Raw genomic sequence first — 25,071 nt, forward strand, 5'->3', positions numbered from 1 at the left:
ATATAATTTAAATGAATAAAAAGATGATAAATATATAATATATAAATGAATTAAGAGTTAAGCGAAAACAAGATAAATAAAATGCGATTTAACGAATTAGATAATAAAAAAAATTTAAATGATTATGTCACTATATATTTAAAATCTGTAGAGATAATTATATAATTAATTAAAAATCTACTTTCAACGACATCTAAAAATTTGCAACCATTTTCATGCAAAAAAGTATTTTGATTTTAATATTTATGATAAAATCGGTTCATTTTCTTTTACTTTACTTTAACAATGAAATTGTCCTACTTAATAAATAACACTCTTATGTATTGCAATCATTATTTAATATCTTTAATGAATCCACAATGATTACTTCTTTCTTTCTTATATTTTCTTAATCTTTAAACTAAAATTTGATAGCATTCATTGATAAATGTTTTACTAATTACATATTTTCGAATTATAATAAGAAATTATAATAAATTATAAAATAAAGAAAATATAATAAATGATGAAACAAGGAAAATCAGAAGGATATAATAAATGATGAAAGAAAGAAAATCAAGAGGATATAATCAATGATAAAAGATATATGAATAGACATTTTTCCTAAGAAGGTTCAGACCCGTTATATATACCACATTCCTACGTTGGAATAAAAAAGACATTAGAATTACAAGTGTTCTTTCGCATTCTCTATTTTTCTCTCTCTCTCAACCGTACGTTGAAGGGTCTCTTTCTCTCTCTTCCCTGCAAGATCCCGCAGTCCAAACCCTAGCAAACCCCTGAGGAAGCTGAGAAGAACACGCAGCGTCGTACACGCTACCCTTCTTCTCGCGCCTTGCTTATTCCGATCCAGGTCAAAACTAAACCCTCTTCTGTTCTTCCGCTTTTTTTCTTTTTCTTATAGCCTTTCAAATGGTTTTCATGGTGAACTTCCGGGTGGGAATTTAAGTTTGAGAAATGTTGCTTTTAGAATTTCGTTTTGGAATTGAACGTGGAAACTAATTGTTAGAAGTGGCTTGCCGTACTTGTTTTGGATCCGCAGTGAATGTAGAATCCTTATTTTTGTTTTTCTTTTTATGTTTGATAATGTATTTTTCTTAGTCTTTCGGAGATATTTTATTGTTTTAATCCTCGAGTGCCTGTATTATTTACGTGTGGTTATTTTAGGTTAATCAATGTAATTTCTTCTATTTGTTGTTATTTTCTATGCTTTTCGGTGGCATAGTGGGACGATGTAAACGTTTTTCAAATTTTTATGTCTCACGTTCTCTTTTGTATTTGTTTTAGTTTTTAGGACATAAAACGATTTTATCATGTAGGTTTTGTCAGTTTTGGATTGCTATTGAAGAAAAAAATGGTTTAGCTTAACATTTTTGGTTTTCAAATTTTCTTGAGATTTCAGCCTTTTTGTTTTGGCCTGAATTGTCTATCTTATATGTTTGATGATAAGTTGGTGATTTTAATTTTTCAGTTAGACTGCTCTTGGAAACAGTTATTATGGCAACTTCAGAACAACAAGCCACTCCCACGACTCCTGATGCTGATATTGTATGTATATCTAATTTTGATTTGTGCTTTTCCCAGTTAATCTTTGCACGACTAAACTGACTGATTTTGAATAAAATTACAATGTAGGTTGGTAATGCCTTTGTTGATCAATACTATCATATGTTGCATGAAAGCCCTGAACTGGTGCATAGGTTTTACCAAGATGTCAGTAAGCTTGGTCGACCTGAACAGAATGGTATAATGGGTGTTACAACCACTATGTCTGTGAGTTTTCTCCTCCATCTTTTCTTCACTTTTTTTGGAGCTTTTTGTTTTATTTTTGTAGATGTTTTTTATTCTTGACATTTGGTGTTCTTGCATGCAATTCTAAGATGCCAAGACCTGTAAGATCACTCCTCGCATTTATTGCCATATTTTATTATTTTTGAACATTCGACATTTTACTTTGTGCATTTGGAAAGGGTTTTAAAATTTGAGCATTGAATTAGGAATTTATTTTTTCCATGTTCAGTAGTAGATTTTTTGAAGTCCATATATTTAATTTTTCTGTAAGCATTTTTTTCTCACAAAAAAGTCATTTTGAATAATTGATTTTTTTAATTTTATTGTGCAGGAAATCAACAAGAAGATACTGTCGCTGGGTTATGGTGAGCTCAGTGCAGAGATCATATCTGTTGATTCACAAGAATCTTATGATGGGGGAGTCATTGTATTGGTCACAGGGTTTATGATTGGAAAGGATGACAATAAACGGAAATTTAGTCAATGTTTCTTTCTTGCTCCCCAAGAGAAAGGCTACTTTGTTCTTAATGATGCTTTCAGATATGTCGATGAGAAGGGGATTGAAGTGCCTGCTCAGGATACTGTATCTCCTGTCCATCCTGACACTGGTAGTAGCTAAAGTAGTGATTTAATTTTATTTTTTTTAGCTTCTTTTGACTCTCTTAAAATTACCACTTTCCCAATTTTTCAGTTGCAGATGCTGTGCTGCAGACCCCTGTCTCTGAGCAAATACATGTGGCAGTTGAGGATCATGGGGAGGAAGTCTACAATCCAGAAACTACTCAAGCTTCAATTGAAGAAGAGGAAGCACCTGTACCTGAGGTTGTTGATGAAATTCCTGATGCTTCTCAGATGGTGGCTGGGATTGCATCTCAAATGGAAGATCTCCCAAAGAAGTCTTATGCCTCAATTGTTAGTATCCATGCTAAAACTACTTCTGTCGTTGTTGTCATTTTCAGCTTTTACTAATTTGATAGTTGATATACCATTTTTTTTTAAATGCCTTTGATTCTATAATATGCAATGAAATTCTGAAAATTGACCATGATAATGCTTTTATTTTCCTTTTACTCCGAAACTTTTTATTCTCCTTTCTAATTAGTTGATCTTTTTAGGTGAAGGTCATGAAAGAGGGTGTTGTGGCATCTGCTCCTCTGACATCTGTTTCTGTGAAACGTGCACACAAGAATCATGAACCTAAGCAGGAGGCTGCTGCATCACCACCCAATGTTATCTCAGATGTCAATGCTTCTACTGTTCAAGAAGCTGAAGGTGCAGTATCTTGTCAGTTACAAAATTTAATGTACAAAGTTGATTTATGTATAACTTGGTGAGGTGTTAACTTGTTTACTTGATTTTGGACAGCTGAGGGCTATTCTATTTATGTCAAAGGTCTTTCTTCAAGTGCTACACCTGTCCTCCTGGAAAGTGAGTTTAAGAAGTTTGGACCCATTAAGATTGGTGGTATCCAAGTTAGGACCCAAAAGGTACAATTCTTGTTGATTGTATGCTCTTTCATGACAAGTTCTGTGAGCTAATTTGTATGCATGTCTTGAACAGGGATTTTCCTTTGGGTTTGTGGAGTTTGAAGTGGCAAGTGCTGTGCAAGCTGCTCTTGAGGTACTTTTTTTATTCTAAATGTACCATACTAATCCATATCCAATCTTCATCTTGAAGACATTTCAATACTTATAAATGGTTCACTAGAATCTGATTTCAAACTGAGATTAACAAATTTGTTATCTTTTAATTTTATGCCTCATTACACTGGCATATGTTTTTTTTCAGGCAACATGTTTTAAACTTTTATTATGATGTGGTTCACTCTGTTATTATTAGTTTTATAATGTGCACTACTGCTGGGTTGAACAGAGGCATAAATTGGTTTTCAGGCTACATGTTTTAAACATATATTAAGATGGGCTTCACTTTGTGTTATTAATTTATAAGGTGCACTACTGCTGGGTTGATATTTGTTAAATGATTGTCAGTATTGAAATTTTCGTAGTTATTATCTTCTCTTGTTTTGGGTTGAAGGGATGCTCTGTACGCAAGCTCCTGATTTCTGTTGTAGTTAATTGCTCAAGATAGTTACATATTTTAATCTTATTTTTAATTAAAACTTCAGGCTTCTCCAATTATGATTGGCGACCGCCAAATTGTTGTTGAAGAGAAGAAATCAACTAATCGAGGCAAGTGTTTTTTGATTGAATCTTGGTTTGATTGACATCTAGATTTAATTGCATTCCAAATATTCAGCCATTCGTTTGCTTTTCCGTTCAGGTAATACCAGAGGACGGTTCACATCTGGTAGGGCTCCAGGCTACAGGGGAGATGGTCTAAGAGGACGTGGAAATTACGGAAATGGCAGAAACTATGGCCGGAATGATTTCAATGGCCGCAGTGACTTCAATGGCCGCAGTGACTTCAATGGCCGCAGTGACTTCAATGGCCGCAGTGACTTCAATGGTCGCAGTGACTTCAATGGACGCAATGACTTCAATGGTCGCAATGACTTCAATGGCAGGGGAGAATATGGTTATAGGAATGGCAACCGGGGAGGGTTATCAAACCGTGGAGGTGAGGGGTATCAGAGAAACGATCATATGGGACCCACTGGTGGACGCATGAATCGCCCAGGTGCTGCTTCTGCTAATGCATCAGTCAAAACCAATGGTGTTCGTGTTCCTGCTTCTGCTTGATCAACTCACTCGAAGAGTAAGCCTGGTTGGAAATGCACTGGAGAATACACATCTCAAGCAATTGGATAATTGAGGATAGCCTTTTTTGGATAATCTACTTTTTAAGTTTTAAGCTCTTTTTTTCTTCCCATTTTTTTTATATTGGTGGTCTTGGTAAAGGTAGTTTCTATTTTTTTATGATAGTGTCGTCGTAGTGGTAGCTTTTGTGTTTCCCCACCTTTTTTGAATATAGATATATATTTGGGGTAACTCATTTTGTTTTGGGAACTCGATAGTATTTGGTAGGTGCGACATGAGGGGTTGCTATCAGCATGAATTTGCGGATTTGATTTTGTAAAACACTAAAGTTAGTGTTAAATATGATTTTATTATCGGTTGCAATCTTTTGCTTTTTTATTAAGGTCTATCATAAACAATAACTACTGAGTTTTGTACAGAAACAAATTATGCTTTATGGAACTAGCTGATAGTGAATATTTACAGAATGACATTCTTTTTGTCTAAGCAAGTACAACAACTGAATGAGAAATTCATACATTATATGTTGAAGTATGATTTTATGCGATATAAACGTACACTGTTCCGGCTAACGCAGACACTTGTAATTTAATATGAAATACGAAAAGTTAGTACTCATCTAACCCAGTTAATCAAGCACACAATTCAAACAGTGAAAATTTATTGAGATTGGTTAAGGTAAATTTTTTAATTATTTTCCTAATCACCCTTTAATTCCAATTAGCATAAAGGTGCAAAAGTGATTGACCCCTCTGGCTAAACATTTCTAGGGGAGACTAAACCACAAAAGTTCCCAACCTGTCATCATTAGATACATTTAATGTAAATTGACATAAAATTTGTGATTAGCTTCTGGAAAATAAGTAATCTATGGTTTCAAAACATTAGACACCATTTTTTTTCAAGCTTTTGGAACGACCAAAGCTATGGATAGTTCCTTACCATAAAAACTTGCTTGGAATATATGCTATATGATATGGTACTACCATAAAAACTATGTTTCATTTATTTTTAATGAAATTTGAGACCATTTTATGTGTTTTCATGCCTCGGGACTCAATGATAAATATTTCTAATTTATTCATTAAGATTGGTACCTTTGGGTTTGTATGAATTTTCCACATGCCTTATTTTTAATGTGTTTTTAGGAAGATATTTTGGTGAAGTGAGTTCACTGTCTTGATTGCTGGTTATGAAAAATGTTTCAGATTCTTTTTTTAAATTCTGAACGGATATGATAGGGAGCTTTGAAAACTTGCACCTACAAGTTGAGTTGAAAATTGTTAATTTTGGCTGAAAATATGTTCAGTCTGATGAAGTTCACAAACAGTTATTCACATAATTTGATGTGCATTTTCTATTTTTTTAGCTCTTTTCTTCTTTGACTCTAAATGTCTCACGAAGATCGATTATGTATATATCATGCAACCATTTTGTGGTTTCATGTCCAAAGAGCAAAACATGCAACAATGTCATCATCTAGTGATAGGATAAGTAATTGTCAATTGCATTGAAAAATAATTGTTGTAAGAATTGTAATTGATTAAATCTAACTTATCTATAAAATTGCACTTGTGGATTTGTTTGAAAAAAATGATACAGGTCTGGGCATTCTGGATGCATTACCTTTTCTATCATCCCACCAGTTTTAGAGTTCAGGAATGACACTGCATTTTATTTTGATTGTTGGTGATTTAGATGCTATTTTAAGTCCATTGTTACAAAAGTAGGTTTTCTTACGGGATTGGACAGAGTTCCAAGTTTCAATGAGAAGTAGAGGAAGATATTAAGGTGTGGACTATAAGATAACTCAATCTCACATAAAACTTACTTGTAAAATGAAGTTTGGACTCATATATTGTGAATTAGTTTTATCTCTAGTTGACGTCAAACTTCCAATACATCTCTTTCTCGTATGTGATACTAAATATTAAATGGTTCGATAACAACCCGATAACAGGTGGAACAAAACCTTACTTAACTCTAAAAATTAACGTCGATTTTTGTCAATATACAACGTTAATGATTTTTTTTTTGTTTTTATAATTGATTGTGATAGTTTTTTACAACTCTACGAGACCTAAAAAGCAGAAAAATAACAAAATTCAGTTTTGGTATTTTATAAAGCATGAACTATGAACATGTAGTGTAATATCAATAACAAACAACAATAACAAACAACAAACAAGTTCAACCAAACAATAACAAACAACAAACAAGTTCAACCAAACAATAACAAACAACAAACAAGTTCAACCAAACAATAACAAACAACAAACAACAAGTTCATGAAAAAAAAAACAACAAACAAGTTCAACAAATAAGTTCTTCAAAACGAAAACGAAAACCAACCTTCAAAAGGTGGGTTCGTCGACATAAAGTGTTATCACCAGTGAGAGAGAAAACAGAATGCGCCTATGAAGGACAAAAACACAAAAATAATCAGTCAAAACAAACGAAAATCATACCTAAAGTAGTTAATTAACATGCATTTGTATCAAATGAAAGAAAGATTACATGTGATGGTCGTCAAACTTCGTTCCAAAAAAGTTTGAGCAAAGAAGAAGGTCTCGCGCGCTAAGATAAAGTGAATGAATTTTCAATCTCCCGCTCAAATTTTATTAAATTCACTAACTTTTTGATGTTTAACGTTGTGACATTCAACGTTTTATATCCTTTTGACATATAATTCTAGGGCATTCGACGTCATACGCAAATACATTTTCACCTTCGCGCCAATTATTTTCGCAAAATTTACCCAATAGGACGTTGCACTTCTCAATATTTGACGTCTTATAACAAATTGACGTCGAATTACAATTCTAAATGACGTCTAACAATTGCATTTATTTACAAAAATGTCACATGGTTATTTTTAGCGTTAGCTATCCAGTGGTTGGACGTTGAACGTGTGACGTTATATGCTGTTTTTCCACTATTGTTTATCTACTATGATTAATGTGGGATCTTTAACACTCTCGTCACATCGAGGCATATACATCTCGAGTCGAGACTAGACATTAACTAGTGGTTTGATAGGATCACGATAGGAAGTGACACGATAGGCCTAACAAACACAAACATTGCTAGGATAGTGATGAATGCATATTTATGCCCACATTTTAGCTTTAATTTCAAATTTTTAATGAAGTTCTTGAGTTTAAATGATTGATTTGAATAAGAGTTGTGACAAATGGACTTATTGAGTTTCATAATTAAAAAGGGCTTAAAAAGTTATTTTTAGTTGCATAAATTATTTTTGGATATTCCAATGTTTATTGGTGCAATTGAAATTTAAGTGTGATTCATTTAAAGTGTGAAATTAAATTGTTCCAAGTTAAAAAATAAGTCTCAAATAAAAAATTCAAGGGAAGGAATATACAAAATCTTTCCTACACACCTAGCATGCACAAATGCATTCCCTTTTCAAGCATTGGGCCAGTTCTACACTCCTAATTTTCCTATACACACCCTTCCTACTACTAACAAATTAGAAACTCTAATTTGGGTGAGAAAGGGGACTACCACATGACAGTCCCTCATTGGAAGTAATCTCTGGTCAAACAAGGGCCTAAGTGGAATTAATAAATTTTTTTGGGCTTCTTTGCAATTTTGGAAAATTAGGAAGGATTGAACTGTAATTTTGAGAAAATGCCAAAAATCTCTTAGATGGTTTACAAGATAAATAAATCTAAAAATATCAACAAAAAGTATCTGCCAAATATTTTTAAAAATGTGTAAATCTATTAAAAATGTGTAAATCTATTAATTCTTAAGTTACTAGGTGTTTCCTCCAGATATCCTTCTTTTTTCAAAAGTTGTTCAATATTTGTTCTCTTTAACTTGCTTAAAAATTACATTGTGTCTTTTTAATATGTAGCAAATATATTAAATTATTCTCTTTAACTTGTAATTTAATTTAGACCTTATTTAAAAATTCATAAAGTATATTTTTTAAATATTTGCGGGTTGACGAGTATCCAAAGGGTACTTGTGGGTTGAAAAAGATCCGCGAATTTTTTTATGCGGGTAACTAGAGGGTAGCGGGTCGGGTTGCAGGTAGGCACTATCCGCGCCCGACCCGATCTGTTGTCATCCCTAGTTTCAAGGCCTATGAAAATCAAAATGATAGAGGATTATCCCTTCAATGCTTAAACGATGAAATGCTACTTGAGCAATGAAAATTTGAAATGTTTATAGTTATTATGAATGCACACTAAATGGAATTAAATGCACAATGTCTAAAAACAACAAAAATGAGAAGAAAAAGGACATATATGCCTGCATGCATATCTACTCTACTTTGTCCAGATTACCTATGTCAAGTATCCACGTGCTTCATCCTATACAAATCAGAAGTGAACATTAGAGACAAAGAAGAGATTCACTGAATGTTCCCTCTAATAAAGTCGCGCCAAAAAGTTCAAACAACCTACTTTTGATAAATAACTAAAAAAAGGATGTGTGCCCTGACAAGTTGATTTTAACCAACGACTACTACCTACGACAAGGCTAAGAAGATCCAAAGATTACAGCAAAGTACTATCTAACATACATTTTCTTAAAGCCTAAATATTGAAAAATATAAAAAAAGAGAGCAAGAGAATAAACACACGAACACGAAAGAAAATATTTGTGAAGAAAAGAAAAAGAAAATACTCTCAAACTTTATAGAATCATAAGCTTACTATTGTAAGAAGTAGTGCTGTCAAAATGAGTTAAAACCCATGGGCCAACCTGGCCCACCACGGGTTCGGGCCAGGTTGGGTTTGAAAAAAATGAATTTTTTTTATACAGGCCAATTTTCAACCCGGCTTACTTAGAACCCGGCTCACCGGGTTGCACCCGTGGTGAGCCAGGTTGACTCACCAACCCACCTAGTTTAATTTAATTATTTATTATTTTGTGTTCCAATATTGTTAGTTAACATTTTTTTATTATATTGTATATGAGAATAAAGAAAAAGATGTTTCAAGAGAGCAAAATATTATAAATTTATCCATTCAAGACTCTAATATTATAAATGGATAAGTGACACAAAAATTATCAATATTATAATTTTATTTATTCGTTTTTTGGGTTTGTTTTTGGATTACATTTGAGTTGTATGTTAATTTTTTTTTTATTTTGAATTGTATGTTAATTTTTTTATTTATTTTGAATTGTCTTTGGATTTTAACATCATTTTAGAGTGAAATTATTTAAATTTGAATTAAAAAAAAATCAATTTTTTTATTTAAAAAAACCTTGTAACTAAGTGAGCCAGTGAGCCAACCCGTTTAACTCACCAACCCGTGGTGGGCTAGGCCAGGTTCGAATTTTTTTGGCTCACTGATAAATGAGCCGAGTTGGGTTGACTCACTAAGTGATCAACCCATGGTAGACTAGGCCGGGTTGGGCCGGGTGGCCCGTTGTTACAACACTAGTAAGAAAAAAGGAAGCTAAGCGAGTCCATTAGATTGAATTGTATTGTATACTCATCCTCTCTACGCGAGTAAGTGATCTAGTTGATTGGAAATTCTGAAGAGAATTCAAACACTTAACACTTAACTCGTTGGGGTTAAACGAGACAAGTTTGTCTAGTGGAAACCAGGAGTAGGTGAAACTTAACTAGACATTGTATTGAGAAGATACCAAAAGTGTCTAGGGATATCAGGAGTGGTGAAGAATATTGCATAACCAGTGGTTCTAGTCAAAATAACGGGGGTTACTTGGATTGATTATGGGATACCAAGAGTAGTGCAAAGACTCAGTTGTAATCTTGTTGAAGATTATGTGAAGCCCTCTAAGAGGTCTATAGAGAAGAACTAGACGTAGCTAGGTAGAGTGAACCGATATAAAAATAATTTATTACTTCATTTTTGTTAAATGCTTTTCTTATGAACCCTATAGATGCTTATTATCATAAGCGGTTATAAAAGCTTTTGTACCAAATGCTATTTTTATCAAGAGCTATCTTCATCAAAACATTGCAGCAGATTTTATAAGACAATTGAAAAATATTTGTTCGAGAACTTGTAGTTTGAACAAAACTCTCAAGTCAAACATTTACCAACTTATTATATAAATCTTTTAATCCTTGATAAGGCTGGTAAACTATCTCTTTGGCGAAAGGTTTTCCCTTAACAATATTCAAACCCCCTTCTAGTGTTTTCAAGGTATTTCAGTTGGTATCAAAGTTAACCTCATAGGATTAATTTTTAATAGGTTCGAGTAAACAATCTTGAGACATGGAAAATGAAGGCTACACCGTCAACCGCCCTCCTCTATTTAAAGGAAATAAGTTTGATTATTGGAAAAAGGAAGGCTTAATAGCTTACTTGGTGCCCATGTTAAGTGGTTTTTTTAGTTTGGTACCCGGTTTTAAAAGTGTATACATTGGGTCCCAAAGTTGTCAAAATTGTATGAATCGAGTCCCTTCCGTTAAATGGGCCGAAACAGAGTTAACTCTCAACTGACGTGGTGAAGGAATTTGCACTTTTTCTTTTCTCTCATCTGTATTTCCTGCAATGCCCCCAACTTTTTCTCTCTTTTCTATATCTATTTGTTTTACCTTGTTAATTTGATTTTACTTTGCTTTTGTATTGTTAGTCGTACCATAATTAATGTAATGGGTGTGGGTATGGTAGTGGATTGGTTGAGAGGCATGAAGATTGTGAAGGAAAGAAGCAAAAAACGCAGAGAAGTAGTTTGAAAAGCTATAACATTTTGAAAGTACATAAAGAATGATGGTGGCGAAATGGTTGCCATCATCATTCTTAAATTTGAAGTGTTGATTTGAATTTTTATGGGACAGTAGATTTTTGACTGCCCTATTCATGGGGCACCACCCTTTATTTATCACTCAAACTAGTTTCCTTCCCCTGCAATCATTGTACTTCTCAACTTCATTTATCCTTCAAACACAGACTATATTCCATTTCTTACCATTTCTCTATTGTTAGAAAATTACTCCTTTGACATCAACAATGCAACGCAAAACCAGATTTTGAAGTATCACCCGCCATGTCTGATGGGAAAGTGCGTACCTAGAGAGAATATTCTAAATGGTATACAAAATAATGGAGAAAAATTAAAAATGGAAAAGATTAGAGAAAATGGAACTTATAACTTGAAGATGCGCCACTTGAAGGAGACTCCAAGATAAGCATCAAAGGAGGACCGCCACTTGCTTAAGCAAGATAAGGTCTACCCAAAGAGGGACTTTGGAGACAGAATACTATCTCAAAAGAGGATTGCAAATGAGAAAATCAACTCAAGAAATCAATTGATTCAAAGGTGTGTGAACAAAGGAGACCCCTAAGCCTTATTATATAGCGTTTGGAATGAGCTTGGATGCAAGATCTAGGAGATGTGGGACTTTAGAGTGAGGAGGCCGACCAGTCAGCTACTGCACGTCCTCTAGGAGCTTTGAAGTCCCACATTGATGAAATATCTCCACTCCAAAGGGTTTATAAGGCAACTAGTTCTCCTATAGTTCAAAAACATGAAAACTACCTATGCTACCTTGCACTAACGCCTAGGACGCCCATCTCCTCTCCTTTTCTTTTTAAGACCAAGCCATGGAAAGTCTCACATTACTTGTTCTTAAAGAGAAAGAAGAGTTTATAAGCGTTGATTCACAATAACTAAGAGAAAGAAATCAAAGACGCAAATACACGCCTATGAAACCTATTCTACTCTTTTTGTGTTTTTGTCACTTTGAAACTCTTCATTGTTGCCCCATTTATGATCATATCAATGTCTGTGGACCTACAAAAGCAACGAGAACAAGATGGCAATTTCGAATCTCAATAATGTAAAAATGAACAACCAGAAAAGGAATTGGGGAGGTTTGGATATGAACAAAAAGATGGTACCATGAAGGAGAGCATACAAGCTGCCGGCAAACATGTAATCGTAAACGAGCAATTTCTCATCCTTGGAGAAGTAAAAGGCTCTAAGAGGAACCACAGTATCGTGCTTAATATTCCCAGAACGTCCATTTGCATATTAAATTCTTTCTTTGTCACCATAACATCCTTTAGCGTCTTCACCACCATCGTTGTTCCTTCCTCCAGCACCGCCTTGTACGAAGTCCCCACGCTGCCCTTCCCCAACACCTCTGCTGAAGCCCTCAAGAAATCCTCCAAATTGAAACTGTATATTCGCCCTTCAAAGATTACCAAGTTGTTCCTCTCAGCCTCTGTAGAACCCCCTGTGATATCCTCCTTCGACGACGTCCTCGCCTCCACCAGCACGACACATGCCGCCGTAACAGGCTTCGGCGGTTTCACTGACTACCGTGGCCGGTACCGTGGAGAGCTTCTTGGACTTCTTACACGTCGTGGTCGGGGTTGAGTTGGAGGAGGGAGAGGGTGCCAGAGCCAAGAAGAAGGGGTTTCAGGCCTTCAACAACGGGCCACAGAGATCTACGTTTCCTACGAATGAGGACTGAGAGAAAGAGGAAAGCGTCTCCGGAATGGAACTGTTGAGGCGGTGGAAGGAAACGTTGAAGCGAACGAGCTTGGCAGTGATGCTGGGGATTTTCCCTGAGAAGTTGTTGTGTTCCAAGAAGAGGCCGGTGAGGTGGGTTAAGTTGTTGACGGAGAATTGGTTATTCTGGAGGTAGAGGTTGCGGAGGAAGGAGAGAGAGAAAAAAATTATTTAATAAAGATATAGAAAAGAGAGAAAAAGTTAGGACATTTCAGGAAAAGTAGAGGAAAGAGAAGAAAAACTGCAGATTCCTTCGCCATGTCAGCTTGGAGTTAACTCCGTTTCTGTCCATTTAACGGAAGGGACTCCATTCACACAATTTTGACAACTTTGGGACCAAATGTATACACTTTTAAAACTGGGTACCAAACTGGAAAAAACCACTTAAAATAGGGACCAAGTAAGCTATTAAGCCAAAAAAGAATGATCACATTGTTTGAATTATGTCACATTGATATGTGACATGCCGTCAAGAAGGGCAAACATATACCTCTTAACGAAGGTAGAGAGGCACTTGCAAAGAACAAATGGACAAACGAGCAATAACAATGGTACCAATAAACTCCAAGGCTTGTAACTCATTGATGTGTGCACTGTTAATCCCTCGGCAAGTGTAACCGAATCGTATCAAGTAATAAACCTGGTAAGACCAAATATCATTCTCCCAAAGGACTCACGGCCTAGACAGTTATGTGATTTATTGATTAATTAAGACTTGTGAACAAATTGTTATAAGTTTCAAATGCAAAAGACTGAAAAGTAAATATGTATGCATGTGATGATCAATGGGCAAGAAGAAACAAAACACGTGAATTGAAATATATGGATGAATATGTTGTTGGGGTTTATCAATTTCATCCTATCCACTCTCTTGTATTTAGGATATCATCATTCTTTTCATTAATGTTAATGTCACTTTCTAAATTACTTTAAACCTGATGTCTCAGCGAAGAAAGCCTAATCATAATCACTAGTTTACAATGTCTTGTCTCCCTAGCAAGTAATCATGCATTATAGTGAACAGAAGCTTAAAGGCAACCAATCATCATACTCTTATGTCTAGGTTTGTAATATACTGTTGGGAGAGATTCCCAAGATCTAGATTTCCTCGTATGTGTCCATATCGACAAAACCAATAATCATGACATCAAATGAGTTAAATAATGCATGAGTTAAACAATGCATGCTTTGAGCAAAGAGGAAAAACCCTAACTATTAATGAAAGAAAGCATGTATCATAAAAATGATCTTGAAGAACAAATTCCATACAAGAAAGTTTTTAAGGATTTACATTGATTCCCCAACAACAAAATAAGTTTAGTTCACCATATTCATGGTGAAACTAGATGAAATACAATGGAAAAGTGAAGGATAGAACCCTAGAAAGTTGAGAAAGGAGCCTTAGCATCCAAAATCCTCCTCCAAGGGGTGAAAGAGTGTGTTTTTGCTTCGTCCCCGCCAAAGATACAAACCCTAGAACGTCTTAAAGCTTATATACTATTCTAAAAAATATAGAAAATTAGGCCTAAGCCCATAAAAGCGTCGCTCAGTGGTAATAGTGCGTGACCAATTCTTCCCCTCAGCGGCATTTCTCCCCTCAGCGGTGCCAACTGGTCTTTGAGAGTGCCGCTCAGCGGTAATTTACGTTGAGCTGTACTTGCGGTTTCTCTTCTTTTGCACTTTTTGTGTCTTTTTCTGATTCCATCTCTATCCCTCTTCACTTCTTTCATCAATTTCATCTCAAAACCTGCAAAAACAAGGAAATCAAGCATAAAACCTGTCAAACTCTCTTATTTCCAACAATTCAACAAAATCATGAGTTCAAGCTAATTTATAAGTCATAAAGGTTGTAATTGAAGTAAATTTTAAGTATAAAAATAACAGTTTTTCAACTATTATCATGCACTCTCTGAGGAAGAATGTCAAAAGGTTCACACTTTTCAAGGAGCAAGGGAAATATATGACACATAAGAAATAAACTCAGTCTACTAACCAAACAATATGAATTGTTCACCATGCTTGAAAATGAAAACATTCAGAGCATGTTCAGTAAATTCTAGACGATCCTTAACAAGCTTAAGTCCCTAGGAAAGTTCTATGACAACTTCGATCATACCAATAAAATCATGTGCAGCTTTCCTAGACAATGAAGACCATAAGTTACTTCTCTTAGAACATCGAAAAATCCCGATGGCATGATCCTAGAAGAGTTGGTTAGAATTCTAAAGGTGCTTGAGCTTGAACTTCACAAGATGGCTCAATTAAGAAAAAGAAAAGCACTTTGAAAATAGATGAATCCTTAGAAGAGTCTGATGATGAATAAGACTCTATGGACGAAAATGAGGAAGAGGAACTCTCATTCATCTCAAGAAAGCTTCACTCAATGTGGACAAGAAAAAGAGGAACAATGTTCAAGGGCAAACACATGGGGTCTAACTCGAGGAACAATCCAAAGGACAGACGACGGGAAGGAACTGTAGTCTGTTATGAGTGCAATAAACCTAGTCACATCAAGTCTAAGTGTCTTGAGCTTGAAAAGATAAAAAGAAGAACTACTAGTCCCAAACACGACAAGAAGAAAGTGCTAATGAGCACTCGGGAAGATTTGTATACGTTTGACAAAGACAAAGAAGCAAAGGTGTGCCTCCTGGCAGGAAACATTGAAAGTTCATCAGATGACTGTGATGACGAGGGAGACTTTTCTTACTTGCACTTCGTCATTCATGCATATTATGAACTACTTTCATACTCTTCAAAATTATCTAGTACACATACAAAGCAAAGAGCTTTTAGAAGAAAACAATGCTTTAATAGAAGAAGTAACATCGTCCAAGGATGATGTGGAATCTCTAAAACAAAATGTTAATAGTCAAAGAGAAAAGCTAACTATTTCAAAAAAGGAAAAGGAGAGAACTCTTTTTCAAAATAAGAAGTTTGTAGAGGACACAGTTGTAGCTCAAGATGATAAACTCATCGAGTCTCTCAAACATGAAAAAGACACTTTCACCAAAGTGTTAAACATAACACTTGAAGGGAGTGATCGGTTAAGACTCCTACTAAAAGTTAGTATTCATCCCTTTGATAAAAGTGGCTTACGATTCAACAAGAGTAATATAAATTCTGCTGAAAAATTCAAGAAAATTAAATATATTATGTGGTATAGTGATACACTAACTTTTAGAAAGAAGAAGATGCATGCAACTAACGAGCAAGGACCTAATGCAATATGGGTACCTAAGAGCAAAATAATTACTCTTTTATATCTGCTTGATAACAGAAAGAAAAACCTTGTCATGGTACTTGGATAATGGATGCTCACGACGCATGACACAAGAAAGGTGTATGTTCATAAGCCTAAAGAGCAAGAAAAGAGGATTATTAAGCTTTGGAGAAAACCAAAAAGGCAAAATCATCGGAGTTGGAAAGATAGGTACACACTTCTCGCCATCTACGATAATGTTTTATTAGTTGATGGCCTAAAGCATAATCGGCTAAGCATAAGTCAATTATGTGACAACGAGTATAATGTTATATTTGTAAAAGGCCAATGCAAAGTCTTAGATGGTAAGAGTTCATTAGTATTTACTGCAAATAGGCAAGACAACTTGTACAAAATAAATCTAAATGAATTACAATCTCAAAGAATTTCCTATTTAGTATCTATAAAAGATAAGGCAACATCATGACACAACAATTGGGGACATGCAAATATGAGATTAATCTCAAAGCTACAATGCCATGACCTGGTGAGAGTCCAAAAGTATCATTCAACGATACAATATTTTGTAGTGCTTGCATGAAAGGTAAAAATGTCAAAGAATCTTTCAAAAGAAAAGATATTGTTTCAACTGAAATACCATTTGAGTTGCGTTATATAGACTTATTTGGACCTACAAGAACTGCCTCTATGAGAGGTAAACGCTACGAACATGTAGTAGTTGATGACTTCTTAAGATGGACATGGGTCCTATTCTTGACCCACAAGGATGAGGGGTTTGAAGCCTTCTATAAATTCATCAAGAGGATGGAAAATGAAAAGAATTCTAAAATTATCTCTATCCGAAGTGATCATGGGGGAGAATTTGAAAATAAGATTTTTCAAAACTTTTTTGAAAACTCTAGCATTAAACACAATTTCTTTACTCCAAGGACTCCATAGAAAAATGGAGTCGTTGAGATGAAAAATAGATCTTTACAAGAAATTGTCAAAACTATGTTAAACGATTTCAACTCCCCTAAACACTTCTAGGACAAAGCGGGTAACACTGCATGCTATCTTCAAAACAGAGTTAATATCAGGCTAATTATCAATAAAATCCTATATGAATTATGGAAAAATAAAAGGCCAAACATCTCTTATTTTCATCCCTTTGGATGTCAATGCTTCATACTAAATAACAAAGATAGTTTAGGGAAGTTTGATTCCAAGAGTGATGAAGGAATCATGCTTGGCGATTCAGAAACTTAAAGAGTGTTCAGAGTCTATAACTCTAGAACCTTAAAGTTAGAGGAAGTCATTCATGTTAAATTTAAGGTTTAATGTTTCGGTAGTTCCCTATTTTTGTCTAAAATATCAAATAAGTCCCCTTCTTTTTCGGCGTCTCAATTGGATCCTTATTTTTGTAAAATTGAATCAAATGAAGACTTCCATCAAATTGAAAAGACACCGTTAAGGAGGGTGTTACGTGGCACAGTATACGTGTGTAAGGGAAGTTGGCATGCTGATGTGGCATGCTGACACCCTAGTGGGTGGTCGACCTAGTGGTGCTAGTCGGCCTAACGGTCGGCCTAGTGGGAGACCACTCGGTTTGGTGGTCGGTCGGCCTAGTGGGACGATCAGCCTGGTGGTCGGCCACTCGATCTAGTGGTCAGCCACTCAGTTTGGTGGTCAGTCGACCTGGTGGGTCGGTCGGCCACTCGGTTTGGTGGTCGGTCGACCTAATGGGTCAGTCGGCCTAGTGGTCGGCCACTCGGTTTGGTGGTCGGTCGGCCTGCTGGGTGGTCGACCACCTGGCCGAGTCGCCGACCACCAGACCGAGTGGTCGACCATCAGGTCGACCACCAGGGTGTCAGCATGCCAACTTCCCTTACACATGTATACTGCAACATGCCACGTAACACCCTTCTTAACGACGTCTTTTCAATTTGACGGCAAACCTCTATTTGATTCAATTTTACAAAAATAAGGACCCAATTGAGACGCCGAAGGACCTATTTGAGATTCTAGATTAAAATAGGGACCTACCAAAACATTAAACCTAAATTTAACCATGAGCTCGACCTTAACAAGTAAAATTTAGTCGACTGATTTTCAAAGTTGTAGATAGACGATATATCGTCTAAAGAGGCAAATGCGTCTACATCATCAAAAACATTCGACCATCCAAAAGAATCTTAGAAGGACAAACCATCCAATGATGTGTCTGAAGAAAGAAGGGAACCTAATAGTCTACATCAACTGATATTTAACGATCACCCCTTAAAGAAAATCATAGGAAGCATCAATGAGCACTTCATAACAAGGTTCTATCACATACAACCACAAACTTCTCTCATCTTTGAATTAGATCCCTCCAATTTTAACCAGTCCTTGGAAGATGAATCATGGGTAGAAGCAAGTAAAAAAGAGTTGATTAGTTCAAAAAGAGTGATGTATGGAAGCTTGTGGAGCTAACCCAAGGAAAACATGTAGTCGAAGGTAAATGGATTTATCACAACAAGTTAGATGAAAACGGAAAAGTAATACAAAACAAGGCAAGACTAGTTCGAAAGGTTACTCACAAGAAAAATGTATTGACTACACTGAAATTTAGGCTCCAGTAGCCAAAACGGAAATGAAAGATCTGTTTGGCCTTCAACGATGTCAACATTCGTCAACATTCGTCAACAGATGTTAACATCCGTTGAAGCCAAATAGATCTTCCATTTTCGTTTTGACCTTCAGATTGTGTATTTTTTTTTGGTTTATTATTTTACTTTTTTTTTAGATTTATTAAAATTATATTTAGAAGATATTATTTTGTTAAGATTTATTTTTGTAAATCTTTTTATATAGAATAAAAACTGTTTTTGTTTAAAAAAAATGGTTGCAAGCGTCAATGGAAATGAGATCGGTTGGGGCCTTCAACGGATGCCCATATTCGTCAACGGAGAGTTACTCCCTCCACCACCACACACGGCTGTCTACACCTTCCCATTTCTTTTTTACCCTTCATATATGTCTTAAACGTATGTCAACATCTGTGCACGGATATCGACATCCGTTTAAAGGACAAACACATGTCCCACATTTCTGTATCAAAGGCTTCACAGTGTATGTCTGCTAGCACAACATCACCACCCCATTTGCATAGCTTTTGCACTACAATGTTTGATTTTAGACATTTATGATGTTATCATTGACAAGTATGCGGATGGATCATCTGCAAAGGGGTTCTTTGGCATTGACAATATCATACTAGGTAGGCAGTTCAAATAGGAAGAAAGAAAAACTGAATAATTTGACAGTTGGGTGCACAAAAGAAATGCTAAATGGGATAAACTTCAACGAGGAAACTGGTGGCATATTGAGGCTGGGCTATTTCAAGGACTAATTCATTGATAAGCCAATAACAAATAAGATAGTGGGGAGGTGTAAGGTATTTTTAGAATAAAAAAAATAATGGAGAGGTGTAGGGAGTTCTTGGGGTGGTAGAGGGAGCAACACCCTTGTCAACGCATATCAATATCCGTTGAAGGCCCAACGAATGCTCCATTTCTGTTGAGGCCTGCAACCTTTATTTTTTTTTTTGGTTTTTTAAATGAATTGTTTTATTAATTTATTATTTAAAAAAATTTCCTATTTATAGTTTAAAATGAATTGTTTAAATTATAATTATTTATGTAATTATTTTATATATTTAATTTATTTATACTTAATGGAAATTGTTAATAAATTTATATTTGTAATGAATTACGTAATTTTTTATTTCATTTATTTATAGTTAATAAATTAATTAATATTAATTTAATAATAATTAAATGAAATTGTTTTTATTTTTTTAATTAATTATATAATTTTTTAATTTATTTAATTTATTTGTAGTTGATAAATTAATTGCTAATATTTTATTTATTTTTAATTGAATTTTTTTTATAGTTTTTAAATTATTAAAATTTAATTAAAACTATAACAATGATTTATTTAATTTTGCTTTATTTTGTAATTAATTTTTTGTCAGAAATGAGAAGAACACGCGATGCATCTAGTTATCGAGGAGAGAGTTAACTCCAAGAAAAATCGTTGTTACCTAGGGCAAAGAAAGGACTAGAATGATAACTTCAGCTCGAAGAAGGCGTCAAGCTCCTTTGGATGCTCATATAAGGGATTACCCTGTAGCTTAGATGGAGGCGAATGAGGAGGAGGCTTTGTAGGAGGAGGCAGTTGAGGCCCATGTTGATGAGGATGAGCAGCTTTACAATGTTCCTAACATAGATGAGTCTGGTGGTTGATTTCTTGGAGGTCCACGTGATTCATCATTATTGACGCACAATGTTCAGCACATTGCATATGTTTATTCTCAAGGCCGGGTGAGTGGAAAACTAAATTTATAATTTTTATTCTTTATTTTAAATACAATTTATATGAAATATCATTGTGTAGGATCGATGAGAGATCCTAAAGTTGATCTCCCATGAAAAAAAATAAATAAATTAGGACCGTGCCACGAGAGAAAAAAGACCGAAAGAAGGCTGAAGAAGAACCATAGGCCTGACTGCCCCAATTTAGGGCCCTAAGCGCCACTATCCTCGTAAGCACGCTTGGGCGCCCTCACTAGGGGTATTAAGCACCATCAAATCACACGCAGGACGCCAAGCTACCCTCAGTAGGACGTTGAGGGCCAATATCTTCGCAGTCACGCGTGGGCGCCATTAGTTGGGGCACTGAGCGCTAGCAATGTTGGCCTATGATCCAATTTGGTTCTATTTAAGGGTTTCTAGACTCTAGGGTTCACATCTTTGGACGAATGAAGCACATAAACACACTTTTCGACCCTTTGGAGGGAGATTGGGAATGCGGGAGCTTTCCTTCTCACTTTCTAGGGTTTCCATTCATTCATTCTTCCATTGAAAGCTAAGGTTCTCCATGACAGTGGAGAACTAAACTCATTTGTTATTGGGGATGATGTAACCTCTAAACTTTCATGTATTTGAATATGGTTTAAACATTTTATGCTTTTTTCATTGAATGTTAATGATTTTCTCTTGTTCTTAATGCTTGTTATGTTTTGGCCACTCATGACTTGATGTTTGATTTATTTGAGTATTGGAAAATATCTTATGAATCATGATCTAGAGGATTTCACCCAAAGGGAATATTGCCTAGGGATAGGGATAGGGATAGGACGTTTGGTTGTCTTAAGCTTCTTTTCTTAATGCGAAATTGATTGTTAGGGGTTTCAAGGGATTGTTGTCTAAGAATCAAAACTAGGCGTTTTATGCCCAGACATCGGGTTCTAAGTAATTTAGAAAGTGACATTAACATTCTAATGAAGAAGATGAATTCTAATATGCATGAAAGTGAAGTAGGTGAAATCTAACCCCAATAACATCATTATCTCATATTATTAACCTCATCCATTCATTCTTGTGTCAAGCCTCAATTGATCAATTTACATTCATATTTACTTTTGTTGCATTTGCATTTAAACACCAACAAAATAGCTTTTAAGTCTTAATTAATTAAGGTATTACACAACTGTTAAGTAAACACGAGTCTCTTGGAAAACAATACTTGGTCTTACCATTTTATATTACTTGATATGATTTGGTACACTTGCCAATGAGTTAACATATACCTTTCAATCATTGAACCTTTGGGATGATACACTCAATAGGATACATCCATCTTAAGTATATCGGTCTACACAACTTGATTTCTCTAACCAAATAAACAAGTAAATGTACCATGATGTCAAAAAAAGATGGAGGGAAAAACACCTCTAGTTGACACAAGATGATAACAATCTCGCCTTGAAGTTCATCTAACTTTGTAGGATCGATGACTTTACAACAAATTGACGAGAAAAATGAACACAACCTGTTTATGGTCTGCCTAACATTTTTGGGCAAAATTCCATGAATAGCAACTGATAACAATTGTGAATGCAACCTGTTCATGCCAACATTTTTTATAATTGACGAGAAAAATGAACACAACTTGTTCATGCCAACAAGCGTTAAGTCATGCATCGACACTAAACTCTTCATATTTGAAGAGTATCCTTGTGGTACCTTGATACTCTTTAAACAAAGGCAAAAACTTATCTTCTCTTGTCTGGACATTGTGTAACATGCAAGGACAAATAAGTACATTTACCAATCTCCCTTGGTGCCAACTCTTCTCGGATCTTCATGTCAACCAAATCCAAACGAGCATTCACTCCATCTTTTGTCTTTCCCTGAATGTTGAGTAGTGTACCAATCAAGCTATCACATACATTATTCTCTACATGCATCACATTTATGCAATGTCTAACATCTAACTTTGACCAGTATGGAAGATCAAAGAATATTGATTTCTTCTTCCAAGGGGTCGTTACAGATGACTTCTTGGAAGTTTTCCCAAATACATGATGTATTTTATTAACTGTTTCAAGGATTTGAAGGCCAGTAAGTGGATTTCTTGCTTCGTCCCTCTCTTAATATCAATTGAATGTGTTTTTTAACCTTCGATATGCATGATTACATTTTAAAAATCTCTGATGATGCAGATACACCGTCTTCCTTCCGTGTTTCAATTGCTATGCTGTAGTGTTTTCTTCACATATAGGACCAACTTTATGACCCTTGACATTGTATCCTGACAAATTACCATAAGCTAGGAAGTCAATAATGGTGCAAAATAACATGCATGCATGATGACAAATTTATGAACACCGAAAAACGGCGCCAAAAACTTGTTTAACCCTCGGCAAGTGTGACCGAATCGTATCAAGTAATAAACTCGGTAAGACCAAGTATCATTCTCCTAAAGGACTCACGACCTAGTTAGTTATATGATTTCTTGATTATTTCAGACTTGTGAACAAATTCTTGAGGTTTCAAATGCAAAAGACAATAAGTAAACATGTATGCATGAGTTTTGATCAATGGAAAAGGGAACACAAACACTTGAAATGAATTATATGGATGAGTATGTTGTTGGTGAAATCAATTTCATCTTATCCACTCTTATATCTTTTAGGAATTCATCATTCTTTTCATCAATGTTAATGTCACTCTCTAAATTACCTTAAAACCGATGTCTCGGCGAAGAAAGCCTATCCTTAATTATGAGTTCATACAATTACTAGCATCCCTAATAATTAATTCTGAAGCACAGAAGCTTAAAGGCAACCAGCCCTCATATCCCTATGTCTAGGCGATACTATTTTTGGGAGAATTTCCCCGGATCTAGATTTTACCGTATGTGTCCATATCAATAAAACCAATAATCATGACATCGAATGAGTTAAACAATGCATGCTTTGAGCAAGGAGGAAAAACCCTAACTAAAGATGAAAGAAAGCATGTATAATAGATATGATGTTTAAACACAAAATTCCATATATGAGAGCTTCAAAAGATTACATTGATTCCCCAACAACAATACAAAGTTTAGTTCACCATATTCATGGTGAAACTAGATGAAATACAATGAAATAGTTAACAAACTTCTTAACAATTTGTGGAGTTGAGGTTTTAAACAAACTTGCAATCTCGTCGAGTTTGCTTTCTAGCTTATTCAATCTTTCATCCATCCTCTTTCCATCAACTGCACCATTATCAATTTCATGCACTCCCTTCAACAAAGTTACTGAATTTTCTCTTGTGCCATACTGTTGATTGTCTACTGCCTTCCGTTCTTTTAGATCTATACCATCTTCTGGTGACCTATCTAAGAAAGATCCTCCGCTTGCAGCATCTGCCCATGACCTATCAGTAGGACTTAAGCCTTCATAAAAGCTTAGAATAAAATCTTCCATTTGGAGTTGAGGGCATGAAGAGCATAGTTTCTTGAATCTTTCCCAATATTCACTAAGATTCTCTCTATCTCTCTGTCTTATATCTTGAATTTCTCTGCGGATAGCTGACAATCTGGATGCAGGAAAATACTTCTCAAGAAAGAGTCTTTCAATAGTTTCCCAATTTGTAATCCGTGCAGAGAGATAATACCACCAATCTTGAGCTGCGCCTTGAAGAGTAAAAGGAAAAGCTCTCATTTTAAGGCTCTCTATTGTGATCCTGGGAGATCTAAAGTTTTCACACAACATGTGAAATTGTCTCAAGTGCTTGTGTGGATTCTCCCTTGATAACCCATTGAACTTTGGTAAGGCATTTAACAGGTCAGGTCTCAGCTCCCACTCCTCATTAGGATATTCAATGTTACTTCGGATAGCTGTATTGTGGGAGGTGGCTAATTGTCTTATGGTTCTTTGTGCCATATTGTTTGGGTTAGGATCAGATAAAGGATTGGATGGTATGTTTGTGATTGGAGATAATGAAGGTGGAATGACTTCAGATGTAGGAAGTGTTCCTTCAGTAGAACACCCAAATTTCAATCTTCTCCGCAGCTTACGCAAATTCCTTTCAACTTCCGGGTTAATTTGATAAAATTCTCCCGGGTTAGCTCTGGTCATGCACTACGCAATCTGCTGGAAGTTGTTCCTCTGTTACTTCTCTTTTTCTTTTGTTCTTGCTTTAGATAAATATTTCAAATAAGAGATAAGAGAGACTTGTTGGGTCCACTCCCAGGAAAGAGAGGTGCGTCACAATGGACAACTTAAGTACCAAGTCTTTCCTAGCCAGAGTGTATTCAAACTAACCTCAAGTATTTCTCAAGAGAAATTTTTAATAAAAAACAAGAATAAAGATTTTTTTTTTTTGCTAAACCAATAATGACTAAAGACTATAAAATAACTCAAATTATATTAAATGTATGTGCGTTAAATAAAACAAATAAAAAAAACTAAAAATAAATAAAATAAGAATCAAACTATTTAAAATACTAACCGTATTCCCCGGCAACGGCGCCAAATTTGATAAGCTGTCGTTGAAGCTATCA

The 25,071-nt window shown here is 35.3% G+C and overlaps 1 protein-coding gene across 1 annotated transcript; it reads left to right on the forward strand.

Annotated features, from left to right (window-relative positions):
- The first annotated feature begins 639 nt into the window (after window positions 1-639).
- Window positions 640-4,874, forward strand: LOC108326831 (nuclear transport factor 2). The gene is made up of 10 exons (XM_017560406.2): window positions 640-853; window positions 1,472-1,548; window positions 1,636-1,773; window positions 2,123-2,399; window positions 2,483-2,703; window positions 2,907-3,063; window positions 3,157-3,278; window positions 3,352-3,411; window positions 3,920-3,983; window positions 4,075-4,874. Exons 2-10 carry the CDS (start codon window positions 1,498-1,500, stop codon window positions 4,491-4,493), a joined length of 1,509 nt encoding a protein of 502 aa, XP_017415895.1. The 5' UTR covers window positions 640-853; window positions 1,472-1,497; the 3' UTR covers window positions 4,494-4,874.
- Window positions 4,875-25,071: the final 20,197 nt, after the last annotated feature.

This window comes from Vigna angularis, chromosome 2 (genome assembly GCF_016808095.1).
Source record: "Vigna angularis cultivar LongXiaoDou No.4 chromosome 2, ASM1680809v1, whole genome shotgun sequence".
NCBI classification, from domain to species: Eukaryota; Viridiplantae; Streptophyta; class Magnoliopsida; order Fabales; family Fabaceae; genus Vigna; species Vigna angularis.

Coding starts and splice junctions, on each gene's coding strand:
- LOC108326831 (XM_017560406.2), top strand. CDS start 1,498: ATGGCAACTTCAGAACAACAAGCCACTCCCACGACTCCTGATGCTGAT. Junction 1,774..2,122: donor GTGTTACAACCACTATGTCT/GTGAGTTTTCTC, acceptor TTTATTGTGCAG/GAAATCAACAAGAAGATACT. Junction 3,412..3,919: donor CTGTGCAAGCTGCTCTTGAG/GTACTTTTTTTA, acceptor TTAAAACTTCAG/GCTTCTCCAATTATGATTGG.